Here is a 24,609-nt window from a genome sequence, read left to right as displayed (position 1 = left end):
TCCATTGCCCTTTAAAAATGTTGTCCATCTTTTTCTTTTCAAACTTCCCGAAACCCTACCCTTAAGGTTCATCCAGGGAGATGTCTTCTTAAGTACTACTAGACGCACAGGCACACATGTTTGTTGCTTCGCCACCTTCTTTCATATTACTTTATTTTCTTTGTCTCACCATTCTTTGTTATTATTCTCTGTCTTGCCTTCAACCCTTTTTACACAACCCTTTTGTCATCAACAGAAAACATTCCTAATTCAAACCCATCTTATGAAATAGACAATGCCACTAAATTGTCACACACACACTAATAATTGTTGAATATGTAAATACTTAGGTTCGATTAAAGCGTGAATGGGAAGTTTAATGAGTGTGTTAATTCATTCGATTTGGTATGTGGCCACTGTGAGATGTTACTTGAACCTCAATTCAAGAAAAACACATCCATAGCTTATTTTAAGACAGATGTGCGATGAGGTTCAAGACGGTGTTTTCGTCAGGGCACTATTTAACACGACTGTGAGGCAGCAAAACATTGGATATTTGCATTGAATCGTCCAACCATAGGTTTCCCCATGGATTAACAGGGTCATGATGTAATTAGGCAGTGTAGTAACACAGTCAAAACGACAATTAAAGCAATGCATTCCATAGTGAGATTCTGTGTGGCCGATGTAATCACACGTCCGCTGCCACACTACAAGTCGGGGCGCTGCAGCGGAGGAACACCTCGGCGAATGCAGCGGTGGTTAGACCCGCTCCCACCGCTTCACTCAGAGCGAACAGAGACGAACGTTGAGCGGGCGGAGGAGACGCTAGATATTTAAACCCCCCGGGTCGTTTTGCAGATTTTACTCACACATATCGGCTCTTTTTTGTTTTCTTTATTTGGTATGATTCAAGAGCTGGTTTCATGTAGTAAATGACAGATCGTTAAGGGCGTCGTTGTCGAGGTTTGTCGAGGTTTGGGACCAGTGAAGGGCCATGGCAGCCGAGGCTCGGCCGGAGCTGGTCGGGAAGCGGTTCCTCTGCGTGAGCGGGGACGAGCCGCCGGGGAGCGGGGACATCGGCCGGTGGCCCTGGAGGTCCGGGGTCATACGAGCCGTCAGCCACCGGGACAACGACAACCCCGACCTTACGGTAAGACTGAACCACAGGTTTATCCTGACTGTTATATGCAAAGTAAGATGCAAAACCCTCGGTAGCTGGGCTGGTCATGGTGGTCTGAGGGACAGCAGAAACCTGGTGTGGAGGCTCACCGTGGTGGGGGGCTGAGGGACAGCGGAAACCTGGTGTGGAGGCTCACCGTGGTGGGGGCTGAGGGATAGCGGAGACCTGGTGTGGAGGCTCACCGTGGTGGGCTGAGCGACAGCAGAAACCTGGTGTTGAGGCTCACCGTGGTGGGGGGCTGAGGGACAGCGGAGACCTGGTGTGGAGGCTCATCGTGGTGGGGGGCTGAGGGACAGCGGAGACCTGGTGTGGAGGCTCATCGTGGTGGGGGGCTGATGGACAGCGGAGACCTGGTGTGGAGGCTCATCGTGGCGGGGGGCTGAGGGACAGCGGAGACCTGGTGTAGAGGCTACCCGTGGTGGGCTGAGGGACAGCAGAGACCTGGTGTTGAGGCTCAACGTGGTAGATGAATGAGTAGGGATGTTATGTTATGTTATGTTATTACAGCTTATTGGTTCATTATCACGTGCTTATTACATGTGGCTGGGTGTCTGAGACATCTCACTGTGATATCCATAGCATTGTGTCCACTTATTGGACCCCAGAAGCACTAGGCGCCCAGAAGGGGGTCGCTCTCAGCAGACCCTGGCTCCTTAGAACTACCTCTTCAAATGCAGACCACACATTAAAGGATTAGACTGTTATTAGTACAAATGTCAAGTTCATATCGACGAAATTGAATAGGAAACCTTCATCAGGGATTGTTTCCTACCTGGTGCTTTTGTCCACACAATCTACCTGATTCAAAGACAAGCCCTGAGACACACAGGTAAAACAATCATGACATTAAAACACATCTGTAACAACTTACTATTACATAGCAGGGATATTTGGAAACTCTTTTTCAGGTAGTTCGATTTCAAGCAGACTACATTTCGTAATCACTTCTACACTGTTGATACACTGACTGTTTACACTGAATGTCAGCCTTCTAGAACTTCATTTAGATGTACTGTCTCTTCACTAGTTGAATGTTGCCGTTAAATGCAGAACTATTGGTCTGTCCTCGAGCTGGGGTCTGTCCTCTGACGAGCCGGGGTCTGTCCTCTGACGAGCCGGAGTCTGTCCTCGACAACAACCCTTGCTCCGACTTGGACCCGGCCTGAGGAATTCATGACTTGTAAAAACATAAAACTATCGTGCTGCAGGCTGAACAATAGTCAGTTTGTCTGGAGTTTAAATGCTTTTTGTCATTTAAGACCACTTTTGTTTCTTTGAAAGCTTTGTGAAATAGCCCTAACCGTGTAGTCAATTTGAATTAAATCACCATTTTAGGAGCAGACCACATATCTGTAAAGATACTGTTAGCTATTTTCTGGCTACCATCACATTTGGTCTATTTCCCAATACAAACAATGACATGTTTGCCCTGACAAACCTTTTTTATGGGGATACTTACTGCACAGTGTGTGCATATACTCCCTACTTCCTTTTGTTCAGAGAAGAAATTTAGCTTTCCATGTCAACATTTAGGCCTTTTATACTACTACTACTACTACTACTACTATTTAAACAAGGTAACCTACTAATTAACAGGTCACAGTAGGTACAGTTAGTATAAATAGTACAACAGACAATATGGTGGTTGTTTTGGTTTTGAGGGAGTGTTATCTGTCACTGAATGTCTGTGTGTGCTGTTTGGCTTTAATGTTAACATCATAACGTTACAGATATTTCAATATGTAATAACCGTACCAATCTTTGAATAGAGGGTTGCAAGTGATTTGAACCTTGTGTACCGTTTTATATTTCTTCAAGTTGTGTTTGGTATCATGGCAAAAGGGCTGTAGTCTATTAGTTATGCTAGAATGTATTTTATTAACTAAATATTTTAGATGAAGGCCAATACATTTAACGATAATTTAATGTTCCATTTATGGAATCTCTTAAATTACCTATATTGTATTTATATTGTTTTCTATGTTTGACCATTGCAAAAGACATGTTCCCCTTTAACACTAGCATGTTTTCTAATTCCCCTGTAGAATGGGGTCTTTACATGTGACAGGATTTAGTCCGTGAGTAGATGTCTGGTTTAATTCCATACAATAGGGCAAAGTCTCATTAGCAAGCATCTTAACTATCTGACTGAATACAGTGGAAGAGGATTGGAGATTAGATTAGAAGAAGTGTGTCAAGCCAGGCTGTCAGACCTTTGTCAAGTGTCTCTGGTCATAATTCTAGAGCAGACTTGTACTCGGATCGCCATGTTTCACATTTGATTAAATGGTTCATAGTGCTGTATTGTAATACAACAGACATGAAATTATGTCAATGAAACTATTAACTATTACTTACTTCTATATTCAATTTGACAGTAGTGTAATTATTTACGCTCAAAGTTTCAACCAAAACAATGTTGGTATGCTAATAATTCTGGTATTTTGCATTGTTAACTGTGGTAGTTTGGTAAACGACAGCTGGACTGGCAATTGGTTTACCACAGCCTGACTGGCCCAGAGCCAGCTCAATGTGGGACGTATAGAGTAAGGTTAATGGAGGTCATGTTGGATAATTCATTTGGCTCAATTAGATGGAAGTATTAGAAGAGATCATGCAAAAGTTAAATCATTACTGTCTGGACAAAATTGGTAGCAACAGTGTAAATTAAGGTCTATCATATACAGTTAACGTTGTACGACAACCTAGTCTTATTAAGTTAAACAATCATGTTTTATACTGAGTTAAACTACCGGTATAAAAATCCACTCTTAATAATGATTACATGTTAGAACATTATGTTAGCTCTTTCCTGTGATTATCTATATCTTTATTAAGTAGGTCACCGATTATTATACATATCTACCTAAGTCAACCCATTTTGCAAGGAAGGTGGTTTGAGAAGTACAAAACACAGGACGTTGATATGAAAGGTAACATTTCCTCCTAAAATGGTCCATGGAATTTTAGCAGACATGTCATCCAGAATCAACTGATATAGACCATGTTGCAGCCTCCTCTTCTCTTGGTGGCCTTGTTTGTAGACCTCCAGGGACAAAGATACAGGGGGTCGAACCAGAAGGAAAAGTCCCTCAGTGGCAAAACTTTTGCACATTCATCAGAAAATGGCCCCGCTCATGTGTATTCACAAAGGATGAGATAGCAGGGCACCAGGTCACCCTATAGCGCCCATTGTCTTCATTACAGTTGTAGCGTGTCTTTGTGTTTATGCATGTGTGTGAACAGTAGCAGGCAATGCCACTGTTGGACCTTTTCCTGACTGTATTTACATTTCTCTTTTCTCTGAAATTCTATTCTGTAATTACAATAAATGTGTTTTCGATAACCACACACAGAACCTACAAATAGCGTGTTTAACTTGAAAATATGTTTGGTTGTCTTGATCCAGCCGATCATCTGTGCTTTAATTCGAACAGAGTCAAGGCACAAAAGACTTTCACTTTCTGATTGAGATTATATAAAACCTTTACAGTGACTGGCTTCAGTGAATGTTTAAAAGTATCCATGTCATTGTACTTATGCTGCGATCCATTTGTATCGTACACCAGCCTTACAAGTGGCAATTGGGGAAATCTCCCAGTTTTCTTGCCGCATTTCAGGGAGGAACGCCCTCTTTTGGTCGGTCCCACTCGTAGTTTGGAGAGTATACCGAGTTCAGTGAGGCTGACCGTACGACTCGACAACAAAAATGGCTGTGCCCGTAAAGAGATTTATTTTCTTTGTATTTGTACCACGTTGGTCATTTTAATGTCGTTTATAAATGCTCTTACAAACGGGATTACATTGCTACTTTATTCCACTCACCAATTAATGCATTGCACGGTCTTGCTGTGCGTGCAATACAATGTAAAGTTCTGTTTGTTTTCAAGCTGGTTTGCTAAAGAGGCTAGTGAAGCTAACAATAACAATGACTAGCCAATGACAAACAGGAACACTATAAGTGCTGTAAACCAGAAAAATACGTAACGATGTCTCTCGAGCAGGTCAGGCGTACCGGTGTACCATACAAATGGAGCATCAATGCATCAATGCGTATGTAGTAATCAAGCCTCCTAGCACAGAACCTCCTCTTTCTTGAAGGACTATTCTGTTCACGTGCAATATTCTGTTTTTTAGAAACTGTCCTATGATAAAAATCATAGGATTACGCATATCAAGGCTTATATATTTCTCAATATAGGCTGCGACCGGCTTTTACCAATTTTTATAATCTCTAAAATAGTGTTAGGTTTGTGTTAACATTTTCTATACAACGTCCATGGAGATAATGACGGTAAAGCATGGTAGCGTGGGTTGACGACCTTGATATTGGAAGTATTAATCTTGCAGGAGTGCTTTGTGCTGCCTAGTGTTCTGTGGCGTTCTGTGGCACTGATGCAACTGGATACTGAGAGTGTTAGTGGTGTGTTTTCTGGTGCCTAAGGAAACAAAATGTAATCTGAAACCAGGATGGACTCGCTGGCTGTTTGGCTGGCTAACTGCCCTTCCCCCATCCCCCCCACTCTGTCTCTCTCTCTCTTTCTTGCGCTACGCTACACCAGAGGACGACATAAGGCAGCCATAAAGCACTCGCTCTAAAGTCTGAGAGGCCTCCCAGATAACCCTGGGAATACATTAGGGCTTGTACCACTCACCAGCTGCTATCATTTCCTGTATGAATGACTGGGCCTGAGTGGTCTACCCAGAGAAACACCTACAATGATACCTTCTCCACATCCATGACAGCATTCTTTCTGTTTCGGAATGCTTCCCCGTTAAAAACACTAGGATTGGGCTGGAGGCAAATATCAAGTATCACCAATAGTATGTTGCATAAAAGTGTCTATTTGTCATTAAGCACATGCTTTTTTCTGAAGTGACCTACATGATTTGAGATGCATGTCATTACAGGTGCAGTATGTAAGATTAAGGAGCTATGATTTGAGTGTAATTTGTATGAAATGCAATAGCCACATGTCAGCTGTTAGTGAGTGAAATGCTCTGTGAGAATATATATTCTGGGTGACTGCATACCTGCCTCTGTATGCAACAATTTAGATGTTAGACCACCCCCAGCTTTCTGACAACTCAGAACCTCTTCCCTGATTGGTTCAGGGAATCCTCTTGCCTGTGGATCACATTTGCGCTCACAGCATTATTGTACAGGGCATGGATACAGACATCCCAAGGAGGCAGCAGAGATGGAGTGCATGACCTGCTGGGTTTGGTTCCAAATCATAGTACGACTTTTCCATGCTGCACCTTGAAGGCGTCTAGGAAGCCTACGGACATTTCCATTGGCCCCAACGGTATTAGAGATGGACATGAATGATTATCTTTCTAGATAAACTTTGTTGACTATGGGAGCATACTGCTGCTGTTATCTTCTGGTTCCATGTTGACCGTCAATATGTTTACATTCACTACTTAGTTTGGTTAATTCTAAATAAACTGATGTGCTCGTTGACATGACCAGTAAAGTAATGTGTGCGAAACACAAAAAAAGTCTGCACTTGTTAAAATACAAAATACAGGTACATTAATCTGAACATGGCACATATGGAGTTGATAGTAATCAATGTAAAAAGAAAGGGACATTGGGAAAAAGATTGCTCCAGAACTATTTGCACTCGCACAATTCTCCCAATTATAATTTGTGGTCACTCGGATTACATTTCAGGAGCATATGTGACCAAACGGTCACCATTTCAAGCACTGAGATATTCTAAGAAGCCTCCTTGTTCGAATTTTGACTTTTTTAGGACTACTTCTTTCTTGGACGCAGTGGAAATGTCCAATAAAGTTTAGAGGACTCCTGCCAAACTATGGTGGCTTGGCTGCAATAACGAACGGTTTTACCAACGATTTGGAGGAAAGCTGTTATATCATTGCCAGTAACTCTGAGCAATTAATAAACAGGGTTTATTCTGTTTGATTCCTTCCTTTCCTATCATGTAATTGTGGCTTCCAATTACTGTTGATAATCAGCTTTGTCTCAATTAGACTGCAGCAGTAGAGTGCTTGTTGTCAGGCCTAACATTTCATTGTTAGTTTTTTAGTGGAGAGTCCACCGTACTGTGTAATGAGTGGGACATTTGTATAATGAAGAAGCAGGTCTTTATAAGTATGACATTGTCTTGTTAAGAAGGGTCTAACTGCATAAGTCACTAGCTCTGGAAGCCAAAGGAGCTAGGTTGTGGTAAAGAGGGACCACAGGTCTTCTCCATTGAATCTTAGGAAGCTCCTTCATTTATAAGATACCCACCAGACATGCATACACCTTACCATAATACAGAGCTTGTTCATTTGCCCCCTAGTTGTCAGAGTAATCTAGTTGGGCCATCCCTCTTTGAGTCCTGCAGGGAACAGGGGAGGTCTGAGGGGGAGTTCCCCTGAACGGAGGTCTGCATGGCTATAGTAGGGTCCTTGTGTATTTGTCACCAGGTTGTCAGAGAGGCAGACTTCAGGCCCTCCTTGTTTTCTCCGCCTGGTAAATCTTGCCCTGGGAAAATGGCAGGATAAAAACACATTGATGTCACATGGGGTTCCGAGTCAACAAAGGTTGTGACTGCTGTATTCTTGTGTGTGAGATCTGGAGGTTGGAACAAGGTGCTGTCATGCTTTCCCCTGCTGTATGCCTTTACCCTGACATCAGATGACCCTGGGATGGAACGACGCAATCCTGTTGTGAAATAACTGAACTCATTAGCATCTGCTTACCGTGTATGCTTTCGCCTCTTCATTTTCTGTTTATTTCGGTCTGGATTCGGATAAGTAATATACATACGAACTAGCTAATATTGCTGTGCGATCTACCAAAACCATTGCAGACCATGCAGATGGAAGGGAAGGCTGCACATTAATATGTTATATTCTGAATCTAATAAATGGTTTGTTAGTCAGTGGTTAAACATCACTGCATATACTGTGTGTGTGTGCACAGTAAGTCATTGATGTCCATGTAATTCACGTTATAGTGCGATACAAAATGACTTCACATTTGCATGTTTAAATTGTATCGTACATCCTCGGTTCTCAGCATAACATTATTTTTACTTTTGATAAAAAATGCAATTATTTCATGCATCCATTTGGTTTGATTGTAAAAGTCCAAAGCACGTGTTTTAGGTGTGTGCTGCGGTTCTCTCCTTCTAATCTTCTACGATATTCTGTTGAGCATGGCCCTGCACTGTGGAGGAGGCTAAGCTCTGCTGCTGCTGCATGACTCACTGGTGAGCTCTTTGATATGTGAGGGAGAGCAGAGAGCTGGAGGCAGATGGAGGGAGAGAGGGAGAGAGGGAGAGTGAATGTTCTGAACTCGCTTATTAGTAGCGTGCCACTATGAAAGGGAGAGAGGGAGAGAGGGGCACGGGGAGAGAGAGTGCTCTGTCTGGCCTCTCTCCCTTAGCAACAGCAGCTGAGCCACGTGAACGACGGTTCCTCTGAGTTCACCGACTGCACAGTGCTTAACTCTTTCCCCGCCGCGAGGAAGCCTCTCAGAGTGAGAACCACTGAGGAGAGTTCTGCTCCTCTTCAGTCCCACAACGTGTCGTGGATCAGATAATGACCTCCAGGTACTGAAATACAACAACGTTCCTTATTGATTTGTGTACAGAATCTGATAAACGACATAATTGATTCCAGTGCTACCATATTGAACAGAAATAGCCGGATCAATTGATTGCTTGCGTGCTAAGGAGCTTTGTAGACAGACATTGTGGACTGACTCAGACATTGCCTGAGACTAAAGGAAACCACTATTAATCTATCATTCCTTTGATTATACATGTCCTTATCAAAGAACTATCAGTAGCAATAGTTATGCTAGTTTACATGAGCTCATTTCTGACAAGGAGTGTCTTGCCAAATGCTAATGTCATCATCTGTCCTCTAGTGACTGTGAGCAAACGGATCATCCCATCCTTTCTTTTGTGTGGGGAACAGTCCATAGTCTGGTATTGATTTGTGCAGGAGGACTGCTATGTTGGTGCACAGTGGAGCACATTGTAACAGGCAGTCAGAAAGATCAACATAACAACAACAAAGCTTTGTATGTCCCCTCCCTATTTCTTCATTCTTCTGTTTCTGCATGGCTATAGTGAACTACATAACTCCTTCTACTGTGTTTCTGCGTGGCTATAGTGAACTACAATAACTCCTTCTACTGTGTTTCTGCATGGTTATAGTGAACTACAATAACTCCTTCTACTGTGTTTCTGCATGGCTATATTGAACTACAATAACTCCTTCTACTGTGTTTCTGCGTGGCTATAGTGAACTACAATAACTCCTTCTACTGTGTTTCTGCGTGGCTATAGTGAACTACAATAACTCCTTCTACTGTGTTTCTGCGTGGCTATAGTGAACTACAATAACTCCTTCTACTGTGTTTCTGCGTGGCTATAGTGAACTACAATAACTCTTTCTACTGTGTTTCTGCGTGGCTATAGTGAACTACAATAACTCCTTCTACTGTGTTTCTGCATGGCTATAGTGAACTACAATAACTCCTTCTACTGTGTTTCTGCGTGGCTATAGTGAACTACACTAACTCCTTCTACTGTGTTTCTGCATGGCTATAGTGAACTACAATAACTCCTTTTACTGTGTTTCTGTGTGGCTATAGTGAACTACAATAACTCCTTCTACTGTGTTTCTGCATGGCTATATTGAACTACAATAACTCCTTCTACTGTGTTTCTGCGTGGCTATAGTGAACTACAATAACTCCTTCTACTGTGTTTCTGTGTGGCTATAGTGAACTACAATAACTTCTTCCAGATGCTTATATGCAGCTGGATATTCTTTTTCCCTTAATGTTCTTTTGTTTCCCTCCAACCCCAACCTTGAACCTCATATCGACCATTCCACAACCTAAATTCATTCATGCTTGATTGGCATACGTAGCTCTATATGCACAATTAGATGGGGAACATTGCAAATAATCCAATACTTCCACACAATAGGAATTCAGTAATGCTCCCCTGTCACCCTGTTCTCTTATATATCTCACTTTTCCCATTTTAAGCCAACTACCACATAGCAGAGCAATGACCTGCTGTAGTCCAATAATGGGTTCTCTCTTGTGCCAATGTGCCCTGAGACAAAGGGAAGACCTGCTTTGCTTTTCATGTGTTGTTCTGCACTGTCTCAGTGCAGTACTTGATTAATTTCCGAACCACTTTGTGTTCTTCCTCTGCCGTCCCAACCGGCACTGCGGTAGCAGAAGGTATTTGACGTGCCTCAGCTGGAATGCGAGCCCCAATTAAACAAGTAAATGCTTGTTACCTCATTAAGGAAGAGGCTCCCTGGCTCTGTTGACCCACACAGATCCCCTTGTTCTTCTCTCTCTTTATCTCTCTCTTTGACTCTCTTACTTCCTGTCACTCTCGCTGTCTGTCTCTTGCAGAAGAGGTAACAGTCCAAGAGAGACAGTCTTCTAGGCCTTTCCATGAGTCATGCACTTGTGCATAATTTAAGCTTTAGTTAGTAAATAACGTTTGTGAGCATTGTTGAAATCTTCTTCTGATCCGTCCCTATCCCTTTACCATGACTGTTTTGTATTTGGAAACTTTGTGGTTTATTTTGAAAAGCCTTTGTTGCTAGCCATTGAGGAGGTAGCTACTACCGTCCAACCAGAGCACTAAATGCTAAATGCCTAGCAAGCAAGCCAATCAGTTTCATCATTCAAACCATCCAATATCCATCCATCCGGGAAACGGAGCTCCACAACTCTTTCATTGTTTCGCTTCTTGCATCACATACACCTGAAAGAAAACCACATGTTCATCCCCAAATATCTGTATGGATGCACACACTTCCTGCATCTGGCATTCCCGTGTCTGTGCTGGGGACTGTTGGGTCTTGTCAATGTGGCACTAGTATGGCACTAGGCACTAGGTCTGGCATTGAAATGATTGAGGGTGGCCAGTTGTTCTAGTGTGAGGAATACCCAGACAAGAGTCAACTCAGTCAAACAAGTGGTAACACAAGGAGAGACTGATATGCCTTTAACAGGACAGAGAGATTGCCACAACATGGCACACCTTGAAAGAGAAGCCTACTGGGAGGTATTCCAAACAGGTTTTTACACACACACGCGCACACAAGATGAGGTGTGGCAGTTGTAGTGGAGTCCTGCTGTGTAATTACAAGTGAGAGGCAATGCTAGGGCCCTCTCACCTGCAGCAGGAAGGAATACTTCACGTAATAGCCTCCAGGCTTTTATTTTAGTTCTCACAAAGCACACAACACTGCAGCAATACACGTCTCCAGAATTAACTTAACAGAGTTCTTCGTTGCACCTTCCTCTAAACTAGCAAAAAAAACAAAACACTTGTATATCAGGTAATTTTTACCCCAGACAAATTCAGTGTCACTTATTTTTTAAGACATTTTCTGCCCACAGAATGTTGACTGGACCCAGGTGTTGAGGCATGTGGGCTTGTGTTGTTGTTGTTGTTGTTGTTGTTGTTGTTGTTGTTGAGTCATCGGCGGAGGATGAGTTTTGATGATGAGGATGAGGTTTGTTTGGTTCGAAATCTTGTCTCTGACCTGTCTTCCAGCAACTCTGGGCCAATAGGGCGTACATGCATGTCTAAGCCATGCAGTAGACGACATGCAGCGCCATGCCTATGAAGTTCATGATCACTCTCACATGTCGAGTATGCTTCAGGAACATAATGTGCAGGATAACCAGCAAATAGGGTTCTCTGTTTTGTAATACCTCTAGAAGACAATGTACATGTTATAAGGGTTATTCATTCAAATAACCCTTAATACTAGGGCCAAGTGATTGATTTATAACCACTGTCTTTGGCACTTTTACAATGTCTGTATTTCTATAATATAAATATGCAATACATATGGCTCTGTATTTGATGGAAGGCTCCCTGTTTGGAGTTCATAACCACTTGAGGTGTGTGTGTGTGTGTGTGTGTGTGTGTGTGTGTGTGTGTGTGTGTGTGTGTGTGTGTGTGTGTGTGTGTGTGTGTGTGTGTGTGTGTGCGTGCGCGTGTGGTTTCCACGGCACCAGATGAGGGCAGGAAGGGGTGTTCTACTGTTGGCCTCATCGATTGGCTCCATACAGACCTGAAACTTGACCTTCACAGCAGATGTCTCTAACACTGCCACACACGCACACACACATACGCACACACACACACACACGTGCATGGCTAAACCTAGCTACCATCATTCTAAGTGTTTTTCTGTGTACTTCTGTTGATTGCCTTTAGCTTTTCATCCGTTTCCTAGTGATAAGATAATCTATCATCACACAGAGCTAGAGTTGTTCTGATACGGATACCAGTATCGGAAATCCCTCCAATACTGCCTAAAATGCAGTACTGGGTATCGGCGAGTCTATACACCGTTATGCTGTGTTATGCTGCGTTCGTTTCTAGTCGGAAGTGGAGGGTCGGAATGGAAAATGCGTCATCTTCAACCTACGTTCGTTCGAAAGTCGGAAAAACACAATAAAAATGTATTATTATAAAAGTAAATGATCTAGTTCTGAAAAGACATCCATTTATTTTGCCTCTACACCAGATGCCATGCACCTCTGCACTTTGCAGCTCAATATGAGAGAAGCATGATACAACATATAATCTCCAACGGAATTCTTTGAAAAATGTTCCTTATTTTTATCTGGAGGTCCAGTGAGTTGTGTTCAGGACCAGGTGCCCCCATGAGGTTTTCTGGAGGTCCAGTGTGTTGTGTTCAGGTCCAGTAAGTTGTGTTTAAGACCTGGAGTTCCAGTGTTTGTCTTCAGGTCCAGTGTGTTGTGTTTAGGACCTAGGGGGTCCGGTGTTTGTCAGGCTCCCTCCTGTGTAGAAGTTGGAAACAAGGGGGGGCTGTTTGTAAACTAGCAGTGGTGCAGTGTGAGTTAAAGGCACTATGTAGGGTTTGAACCTCAGCAGACCACACATGAACACCAGACCAGGCTTATGGCCCCTGGTGACCCAGGACCTCCACCTTCTATACCTCCTCCACCCACTCTCTTCCCAGCACTCACACTACAATAACAACCACCTTTATCCCTTTTACCCCAATGCGTTCTCTCCTTCTTTTGCAGTTCCTGCTCAGGTTATTCCTTCTCTTGTCTCTTTGTCTTCTTTATGCAAGTCATCGGTTCTATCTCCCTGTTCTCTTTTAACTGCCCTCACCACCTGGTCTCCCCTCCGTATCCCAAGTTGTATGTTTGAGCTTAGGGAATGATTTACGCCTTAATAGCTACTTCTTTCTTAGGCACTGGGTATGTTGTCACAGCCAACAATCTCTGCAGCTCCGAGCCCTAAAACAACAGAACCAAAATACCAAGCACAAATACCAACACTTCATATAAACCTTACTGTGTGTGTGATGGGTTAACAATGGTACAGCCGGGGCGCATCAGTGTCAGAATGCACTCAATGCAGACTGTCATAACTAGACTAGATACCCTACTGGACACGTCTCTTGTTCCTTTTTGAGCTTATATAAGAGCCCTTTCACTGATGGGTTAGTGCACACACAGACATGCGCATGCAGCTGCAGAACGGGGTTACGGTACAACTAGTAATGTGAGGAAACGTGTGTGTGTGCGCCTCTTAGTGCAGCGTTAGGCATCGGTATGCAGCGAAGAACATCAGACACGTGCCGCCTTACGCATCCAGGAAACATGCAATATGAAACTTAGAGAGAGAGAGAGATATTCATGTGAATGAGTCTGTGATCTAATATAAATAGAATATAGCATATTCAGTGGCTCCATGCAGCAGAAGCACTACATCATCCTTGTTTACAGTGAATTAAGCATGGCCTTCAAACCTTTTAAGTCTTGTTACAGAGAAGGATGGTTCAGACTAAGGAGAGGAAAACAAAGAACCACACAAGATGGATGTGTGCTGTTTCCCATTAGCATGTTTCAGAGTCCTGTTATGTTTGTGCCTTGTTTTCAGAGAGTGTGAGCTTGTGGGTGTCCGTGTGGGTGTCTGTGACTGTGCACTTGAGTGTGCCTGTGAGGGTGCACATGACTGAGAGTGCACGTGAGTGTCTGTGAGTGTGATTGTGAGTGTTTGTAATGGTGCACGTAAGTGTCTGTTAGGGTGCACGTGAGTGTGTGCGAGTGTGTCTGCAGGGTGCTTGCAGTGTGTCTATGGGTGTGTCTTTGAGTGTGTCTGTGAGGGTGCACGCGATTATGTCTGCAAGTGTGTTTGTGAGTGTGTCTGTCAGGGTGCACGTGAGTGTGTCTGTGTGTGCACGCGTGTGTGTTTTTCTGGCCTTTCTCCTTTACTCAAACAACAGAATGTTCCATGTTCTGGGGCTTTAATGAAGGTTGGTCTGGAAAAGGACATCTAGTGCAGAAGACAGGATGGAGTTAACATGTATATCGAGACATCAACACATGGGTACTGTTTGATCTCCAGGACCACACAACACTTTAGAAATTTCCTCCATCTAGTCAAAGCCTTTTTGGTTTTATGACCGGGTGATCCAACGCCCCAGAGGTAGGAGCCGCACTGGTCCGTGGGGACCCCACTGCTAACTGAAGACAGTACAGTTTTGGCGAGCGTGTACTAAGGGGCCTCATGATGGTTTTCACTGAGGGGTTCCTGTCGTTCGGCCCCACCTAGAGCCACGCCAGGTGTTTTTCTATCATGGCAGAAAGCCTGCCCTGTGGCTCTGCTGGACCAATATCAAACACACACACACACACACGCACGCACGCACGCACGCACGCACGCACGCACGCACGCACGCACGCACGCACGCACGCACGCACGCGCGCGCACGCAAGTATGCGCACACATGTACGTGTGCATGCGTTCACATGTACGTGTGCATACGCACAAGGTTTTTCGTAGCCTTGTTGTTTATGTTAGCCTTAAAGCCATTCCTGCCAAGTCACGGCTCTGCCCCTCATCTCGTTCATGCCGTATTCTCTTTGTTTCAGCTTTAGCTTGTTTAAGACGTAGCTTGTTTTAGACGTAGCTTATTTTAGACATAGCTTTTTCAATTCTCTGCCAAACAGTAATATTAGGCCAAAGCACACGTCTGTGTCAGATTGATAAGAATCTTGCATCTAAAACAGACCTGAGGCATTTGCAAAGCAAGCTTTTTTGGGTCGTGCAGCAAATATGAACCAAACATTTGCACTGTGTTTTTTGGGCTGTACACATTCACAATGAATGCATGTTATGTTATGGATTCATGCATAGTAGTCTAACTGTGACATCGAGTCCTTCTCTTCTCCAATGTGTAACATTCATTGGCCTACAGTCTCATTACAGGGAAATGTAAGTTAAATGATGATGGCAAATAACTCTGTGTTTGGATATATTTGATTGTAGTGGCTTGTGGGTAGATGATGGGTTTCTTAACTCTGAAGCATCTCTTTAATCTGCTGTACACATCCGTAGTTTTGATGGCTTTTTGAAATCAAGATGTACCAACTCTCCAAACAATGTAAATTGCACATCAACTGTTTTGCCTAGGCCCTAGTTGCAGAAGATGAGATTACAGTTTTACCTTAATCAAATTTAAAACATTAAGATTATTTTTTTCCTTTAACAACTGGATTTTTATAATAACGTTGAATTGATGGTTTGCCTAGCACAAGCAACTAACAATTGCTATAATACCAAGAGCCTACTTAGCCCAGCTCAGATAAAGAGCCCCTTTACACCGGACATGAGCGTGTCTTTTTTGCAATCGGACGTGAATCGTATACCACCAAAAGGCATACAAATCAAGGTGGAAATGCACCCACGTGGTGTTGGTCATGAGATGGTCTAACCAAATCAGGAGGGGGTCTGAGTCTGTCTGCATCCATCAGGGGGGAATCATCCGACTCCTCAATACGCATAGAAAGGGTCTTCCTCTTCATCTTTACACTCAGGGTGGAACATGAATGCAGCTCCCTCCAGTGTTCTGCAGCATACATTTACATTTAATCACCAACATCTGTGAAATGAACATGCAATAGTGATAGCTGCGTAACGACTCCATCCTATCCCACAGTGTGCTGGATGCCAAAGACAAGACGCCACGGCACAGCAATCCTTATGAACCATACAAATGCAATCACAGATACAGCAAAAGTACTAGTTCCAGAAGCCTGAGTCGGCTGCTTCGCTCAAAACCTCAGATGAGACGTGTGGAGGTAGATGAGGATTGGTGCAGTCTCGCAGTGTGTTGATGAGGTTCAAACGGAGCACCGGGGCCCATCAGGGGTGGAAGAGAAGAGAGTTAGGGCCTGCCCCATCACATTTCAAAAACATGTGAGGGTAACAGTCTATCATCATCCTCTTTTATCCCGCGACAGCATCATTCAATGCATTCCAGGTGCAAATTAAATGTGTTAAATATCTGATTGATAGCCGATGCCCCAAAACCATGTTTGTGCAGCGTGCAATGGTCTTTAAGGATTGCAGAGAATTTGCGTCGGTCTTAACTGGAGTTTGGTTTATGGACGGTATTGACATATCTCTCCCTTTTATCTCAATGTGGCGGATAGTGGACCACAACACTGACATCACCATGACTCGCTTGCGGCATACCAAAAGTAAAGCAAACCAGCCCATTTTAAAAGGGGAACTATAACAATCCAGTACTTTATCTTTAGTTTCTTACCAGTTGACAGGAAAGGCAGCCTTATCCTTCATTAGTCTCTCTCCAGGGGGACCACAGTCCCTGGAGCTGGGTTTTGTTTTGATGAGCGGTGGCATCCCGTTAGAGTCGGCTCTCTGTCTCTCGGCTGCAGCAGACGGCTCCACAGGCCGCCCAACAGCCTTGTGGACAGCCCTGTGTCACAATCTTATCTGGGGACTCTCAACAGTGGACCGTTGCATGCATTCTAGTCACAGATCTTTGATCTGTACTGGGCTTTATAGCTAAGGACCCCAGAATAGAAGTGGAGGTTGGAGTCTTTATGTGGCATGCAATTAAAATGGGGCTGCTCTTCAAACTACACTGAAAGTATAGGCTGCAAGCTAAGAAACACACAAATTACAACTTATTTGCGCTTGTGTATTTGCATGCGTGTCTGACAATTGAGAGATTTCTTAATATTTGTACTGCAACTATGGTTCAAAGTTATCCAACAAGGCAATACCATGAATAATGAACAATGGCAAAATGAGCATTACAAACTGTAGTGGTTTATTTTGCATCCCGAGGTCAATTAGTCCTTCTTATGACAAGCCCAAATGTAAGGAGAAGTAGCTGGTTTCCAGACCTAGACAGGATTAGCCTGGGTATACCCATGCTGCCTTGCACGCAATTTCATTTCGCACTGCTAGGCAGCCTGGATTCCATGGATCCGATTTTCGCCTGAGATAGGGAACCAATCACAGAACAGGGAGGAACGGCAAGACGATGACGACGTCTATGCGACACACCCATCGTCTTCTTCCTCTTCGAATTTCTGACGCTCTACATACGTCATCTGGTATAATTGATACGATTGGCTATGAGCTATGTACAGACTCATATGATAAACATTCGTAGCGCGCAATAAACGGCTCCGGGCAATCGTAAACCACGCCTCAAATATGAGAAAATGAATGTGTGGTCCCAGACCTCATCTCAATGTAGATTGAGATGAGGTCTGGCGTTAGCCAGGCTAAAACAGGATATGTAGACACAAACATGCCCACCCACACACACACACACACACACTGGTTCAGTGTGGACTAGTGCTTGCCAGTGATGGTAATTATACAGACGTATGAAAACCTATTTTCCATGATGTCATTCACTGGCCTTGTTCTGAACTCTGTTTTCTCTGTATCTGTCAGCCATTTTCTTATTTGCCATTGTATCCATAGTGTCCTTGTATTTTTTATTTCATAATTGTGTGACTAACACATACATAGGTGGACTCACTAAAGCACTTATACTGTACATCCTGGATTGTCTAGGGACCACTGGCATTCATCAGGCTGTTCACATGTGTGCGATCTGGGCAGGGGGAAGGGTGCAAGGCATCTATATAGGGGCCCAACTCCAACCTCTTTGGTCTGTCTCAAATTGAGCCCACAGCTGAAAGACATTACTGCCATACATGAAAAACACCACAGTTAGGGGTAAGGGGCCTTTCTGCGGCGGTGTACAGAGAACTTGAGTGCGATAGTGTAGATGGAGAAGGAAACGGAGGAGAAGAAATTTCATTCATATGCCAGCTGAGGGGTGTTTAGTTGAATCTATAGTCGGTACGATTCCCCATTTGTGAAGTGCATGTACGGTCGCACAGCCATGGTGTTTATAGCTGCCATTTTGCAGTCACATGCTGTGGATGGTAGTCTGCGCACTATACTTACAGAACTTCAATAATTCTGGGATGACCAACACAGGACAATACGGCGTCATTTGTGGTTCACACCGGTTGGAGCGGTTCAATCACGGCGACTGTAAAGTAGGTTAAAGGTCCCATGGCATGAAAATGTCACTTTATGAGGTTTTCTAACATTAATATGAGTTCCCCTAGCCTGCCTATGGTCCCCCCAGTGGCTAGAAATTACGTTTGGTGTAAAACGAGCTATAGGCATCCTGCTCCGCCTTTTGAAATATGAAAGCTCAGACGCAACGATTTGGAATTTGGCAGTAGGGCTCAGGTGGGAGACAATCCCAGGCAACAATCATGGGCAACAATCCCTTTCTCCTCCATGTCGCGGTTCAATCTGGACTTCAGGGAGTCAAAGCCAAAGTTCCTTTCCCTAAATTCCTTCTCAACCATGGCCGAGATAACCCCCACTACGAGTCTCGTTGTGGAAGTACCGGGAGTCCGCAAACGGCAACAATCCCTTTATCCTCAATGTCGCTGCTCAGTCTGTACTTCAGATTGAAGTGGAAGTGGAACCCGACACAGTCGTTTGAGATTCATATTATCATCCGGAGGCACACACAGCTTTTGGCTGTGAGAAAATATATTATATAGATATCTTTAAATTAGATATAGAGCTCCAGGACGCGTGCCGGAGCACCCGGAGTGTTCTAGAATATTGACATTAGGGATGTAACAGTTACCGGTGTAACGGTAAACCCTGATAAAAATGTTGTCAATAACAATTACCGTTTTCATTTCAAATAAAATTATTATCTCGGTGGATAACCGCGCCCGCGGTGTGGAAACCGTGTGCTTAAATCCTTCCCAGCGCTTCATCTGAGTCATCTTAATTTGCCGCGCAGGCGCACGGTGTAGCCTACGACATAATGTTTTTAAGTTTCTTGAAGTTGGAATCATGGCGGAAGGAGGAGACGACAGCGCTCAAGACATCCATTAGCCTTCTAATAGGGAAGTGCATTTCTGGCAAAAATACTATTCAATATTCGCTGAGAAGTATTCGAATAATATTCGAATACTATACACACAATGACACAGGGAGAGGCTTTTCTGATTTGTATGAAATCAATCTGTTTATTTCACCAACTGCGCCATCAACATTCAACATCAAATTTATTTCAACGTGGGCTTAGGCAGATAGGCCTACATGCGCCGAAAACAGATCGCTATTTATTTATTTATTTATTTTACTGAACACAGCCTGCATGACGGTGAACTAGTCACGTCAAAAAAATTACTTGACACGGTGTGTCTTTTTATAATTTATTTGTTACCAGCATTCGCAGTGTTGATCAGCAGGGAAATTGTCCGCCAAAGACGTTGACGTCGCTTAGCAACCGAGGACGCTGGGGTTGATAAGTTACCAAGTGAATCATCAAAAAATGATTCACCATCGGAAGTTGTAAAGGCCCATGCAAGTGAACAGAGCGTTCAACAGCATTGAGAAGAGCCATGTAATAAATAACGATAGTCACATTCATTATTCAATATCCTACGTGACTCGCTATCCTACGTGACTATTCGACGATCGTTGCCCATCCCTACCTTCTAAGAGGACTAAGTCTGAAGTATGGGCATATTTTGGGTATTTAAAAATACCGCAATAATACCGAAAACCGGGATGCTTTTGGTCACAACAACCGTGAGGTTAAATTTTCATACCGTTGCATCCCTAATTGACATAACACGGCCAAAAGCTGTGTGTGCCTCCGGATGATATTATGAATCCGAGCCATTGCGATACATCCACTGTAAACACTAGCGCATGTTACCATGTCAGCAAGCTGCTCAGGGCCACACCCCCACCATCCACCTTGACCCGCCTCTAAAAAACAGCACGATTGTGGAAAGCTTATTGTGGGCTGGCTCCTAGTGGCTGTAATACTGCACCAAGGCTGAATTTTCTTGAACGCGTTCAAATACTGTATTAGGGGCCCACTAACCCCTATATAAAAGCATCCATAAAGTAGCATGCTATGGGACCTTTAAGGGTTTACAGGGGGATCTGTAGAAGGAGGGGGGCTTATCGGAAGGTGTTAGATCTACAGGGCTTTCAGGAAGCATTGAAGGCCACCCCAGATCACCCCCTAGCACCATCCTGGCTCCAGGTACACCAGGCCTCCCCGCTGGTCAGTGGGTTGACCTGCACAACAGAACTCACAACACAATACTAACAATCTATCACCTACAAGAGCTCATATCATTTCTTTCATATCTGCTACGTAAAGTCATGCAAGCATGCAGTTTGTCCTGCAGGGCAATGTGTCTTACTAGCTAGCTGTTGTGTTTATTTGCAGAGTGCTTCCCTCATCCCTAGAGGGGGAAAGGTCTTAAGGGCAAAGTAGTCGATGCGTCAATGAGCCACTTTTTTTTTATCTCGCAACGAAAAACATTGTTAATCTTGGTATGAGTCACCATGGAAACCTGCACCTAAAAACTGGAAAACTGGACTTTGATTGGTTGCGTTTATATTGACAGGAGACGTCAAAGGTAAGAAAGTTTGATCTTTGAGGGCGGTAAGAAAGCGTAGGTAGAGCGGTAATGCTTGTGTTAGAACAGGAATATCATAAAGACGATGCTGACCATGAACAATGGCCTTAACAATCCCCACTTCCAACTACAGCTGATAACAAAACACCTCATTCAACAAAAAAATCGCTCATTCAACCTTTGGTAGTTCAAACACAAACCCGATGAGGTCATCTTTGGCTGTTTGAGTCTGAAAGAGAGGCTGCTGTCAGCAGTGACTCTGGTGTTTGTTTACATCCCCATGACTTCCTGCTAGGCGACCCAGAGAGGAGGGAAGGCGTTGATTTGAGAGTACGGAGACAGTTGTACTACTTAATCTAACCCCTGTGGTCTGTGTCTGTGTGTGGGTGTGTGTGTTTGTCTGTGTTTGCACACTGCACATGTGGCACTAATGCCTGCCCTAACCACGCTTCTATTTAGGTGCTGTCGACACATTATGACTAGAGCCTTCGTGGCTGCTTGGATGCTTATTTATCTGTCTTACTACTTCAAACAACAGTGCCGCCAAAGAAGATATTTCACATATTTTCCTATCATGTTTTATTCAACGTAAATTCATGGGGTTGAAAGTCATAATGCAACATCAGCATATCTAAGATGACATTAGTTTACACATTTTCTAAATAGTTTGTTAAAGGAGCTAAATGTAACAACTGTACTGAATCATAAAATGACCATTGTATGTCATCAGAGATTAATGAAACATGCCAAGTCAAAATACTGGCAACAATGCTAAAGCCATTATGTTCTCCTTTGTTTTGTTGTATGATTTACTATTCTCCCCGCATTCCCCGCATTGCCAGATATGTGGACTGACCCATCATGGTCTACTAATTATTCGCGGGACTCTTAAAAGACTATGGGTTGTGTAAATTGAGTAGTCGCCATTGTTGTTCTGACAAGCAGGTGCATTATGCGTCATTTATGATATTCACTGTTATTTTAGTCTCCCCAGGTTTCATTGTTGTTCAAATTAAAATAGTCTAGGATATAGTAGGATATACTATAGTAGAAGGGATCCTTTCCATATAATACATTTTGTTAATCTTTTTGAGCCTAAGATGTCTGTTTGCGACGTCCATTCACAAAATACCTATTTTCTTTAGCTTATCAAATTGACGTTGTGTCAGAAGAAAAGTTTGGAAAGCTGAAGAATATTGACAAATATCGACATTGTCAAAAATACTACATCCTTTGCCCATATCGCCCACCCCTCGTTAAAGAAGTAAGTAAATAAGAACAGTAAAAACCAGATCAAATAAATGTGGGTTTAACAAAAACAGACTACATTTAATATTAAAACTGACTGTTGATAGACTAAATTGTTGTAAACCATGCCAGAATATTGTCACTCAAACTATAAGCAAGTTTGCTTCCTTGTTGAGATTTGGACCGTGTGCTCTCTCCAAATATTGTGAATTTGGACACACTTGAAATGCTCTGTGTCAATGTTACATAGTGTATCTTAATAGTTAGGGTAGCCAATTTATTTTAGAAACATTTTTTATATTTTTTAAAAACATTTTTTTCGTCGTGTTTTCTCCTTTGCAATGTCAATTTGGAGGTTATATTCTTATAAAAAAATAAAATGCCAGTGTTGCACTACCTTATGTTCGGCGGTCTCTAATCAACACTACGATTAACTATATCAGTGGTCCGCTGTATCGCTAGCTCCACCCATATCGCTAGCAATGCTACCTGGTGATAACAGGTCAAACCAGTACAGCTGCTACATACTGGAGTGGTCTGAATGGTCAGATGAAGGGCTTTAGAGCAAAGCATTGTCTGCCGAGAACATGTAAGAGTGTATTGGTGTGTCTTGGCCATTGTATTCCCCGTCGGGAGGCCTCTTCTTGTGTGGTGTTTGTTATACGATTGGCCTACTGGTATTCATTCTCCAAGGCCATACTGCTAATGGGCCATTATGAGGACGTGCCAGATAGGAGTTAATGGCATGCTTTACCTAAAGAGAAGAAAACGTGGAGTGACCTTTTATGTCTCCCTTGTTCAGGGTTATTACTCATTTCGTAGCCTATGCTAATGGTCCCTTTTAAGGAGCAGAATCCTAGGTTTGGTTTTTCCTGCATGGTTAGCTTCAGCAGCTAACATTCAGTCTCAATAGGATTACTGTGGATTTTGGTTTTATTTTATCCCATCAAAATGCTTCCCTGAAGTTGCATAGGTGGACCTTGTTAACGCTGCCGGGCGGGTCCCTCGGTCATCTGAGAGAAAACCCAATAAAAAATAAATCTGCTGTTCCCGTGGAACCTTATTTCTGAAAAGGAAAAAGTTTTTTCTTCTTCTTCTTCCTCTTCTTCTTTGTGTTTAATGCTTGTAGTAAAACCAACAAGGTTCCTAGTGCCACGTCGGTCTCAGAGTGTGTTACATCACAGTTCTCCAGGATGACATCCAGCAATGTCATGGCTGCCGTTGAGGTGCAGGTCAGGATTTATCATGAGGGGAGGAGGTGGATGAGACAAAGGAGGAAGGTCGCCACTGTGTTGCAACAAGGCTGTCAATATCAATCATACAGAACTAGCGGAGTCCTCCACTAAGATTTAGCATGGTCGGTTATGATTCATCAGACCGGAACCATCGTGGACCCATCGCCCAACCATAAGATATATTTATTTTCATATGAAGCTCAATGAATGTGGTTTAAAGGCTTGAGAATAATCAAGTGTCTTATCAGGGTTTCCCCCAGCTGTCTGAAGGAGAGGCTACTCCACTAAATGACCGCCTCTACCAACTCTCGTATGACTTAGGACGACAATGCGTGCGTCTGCTCATGTCAGCATTTGATCAACTACTGCCTTATATACTATAATATAGACAAATATTGTATACTGTAATTAATATAATACATCTTTGAAACAGTGGGTAGACTGAGAGCTCTGTTCAGTCTACGCATTAGGACCATGACACAAAGAGAATATAGAAGCGTTAGGCTGATTATTTGTGAATATGTGAATGATGCATTTCAGCATATAGAAAAAAATGCGGAACAGCAATATTGCAATAGCGAGTAGCCTACCGATGGATCATTATTATCACCAGCATGATGGTGTGGTACGACAGCTGCTGTTGACACAGTTTGCCTTCAAAATGCTGCCTACACGTTTTACCTGACATTGTGAAACCGCTTCGATTTGGGGCCTAGAATGGGCTCCAGTCAAAGAGAAAATGATTGGATAGGCCACTGCCATTACACAAAGGGGTCTCCAACAAACAATAAAGATATTTATTGAAAAACAAATATAACACAGCAAACAGCACACTCAAGACAATTTAAAAAAAAACACACAAATAAACACATGTAGAACTTACAAGAAAAGCCTTATAGGCTTTTCCTTCTAGAAGCCAAGCAATGCGGTGGTATCACCCATTTAGTACCCCATCCCGCAATTACGCTCACACAATCAAACCTAGACGAAGATTCACTGTTTAAAGACAACGCTAATTAATGTCTTTCTATGGAAGATGGAATCGCCACTCACACATGAACCGTCCACCACCTCTTCCCCACCATAACTGCCATTCAAACGTCAGTTTTCTAGAAAATCCTTTGCAGTGATTTCATATTGCTGGACAA

At 43.2% G+C, this 24,609-nt stretch overlaps 1 protein-coding gene across 2 annotated transcripts in view; it reads left to right on the top strand.

The window, feature by feature from the left end:
- Window positions 1-792: 792 nt before the first annotated feature.
- The window catches only part of jmjd1cb (jumonji domain containing 1Cb), a 98,471-nt gene continuing 74,654 nt past the window's right edge, over window positions 793-24,609 (top strand). For both annotated transcript variants that reach the window (XM_079756933.1, XM_079756932.1), the window contains exon 1: window positions 793-1,132. In XM_079756933.1, coding sequence (XP_079613059.1) covers window positions 977-1,132 — 156 coding nt within the window. In that variant the 5' untranslated portion in view covers window positions 793-976. The remainder of the gene's footprint in view (window positions 1,133-24,609) is intronic.

Source organism: Pollachius pollachius (assembly GCF_949987615.1).
Source record: "Pollachius pollachius genome assembly, chromosome: 19".
In the NCBI taxonomy this organism is placed as follows: domain Eukaryota; kingdom Metazoa; phylum Chordata; class Actinopteri; order Gadiformes; family Gadidae; genus Pollachius; species Pollachius pollachius.
Note: the sequence above shows the minus strand (reverse complement) of the source record. Positions and strands in the feature narration are given on the sequence as shown.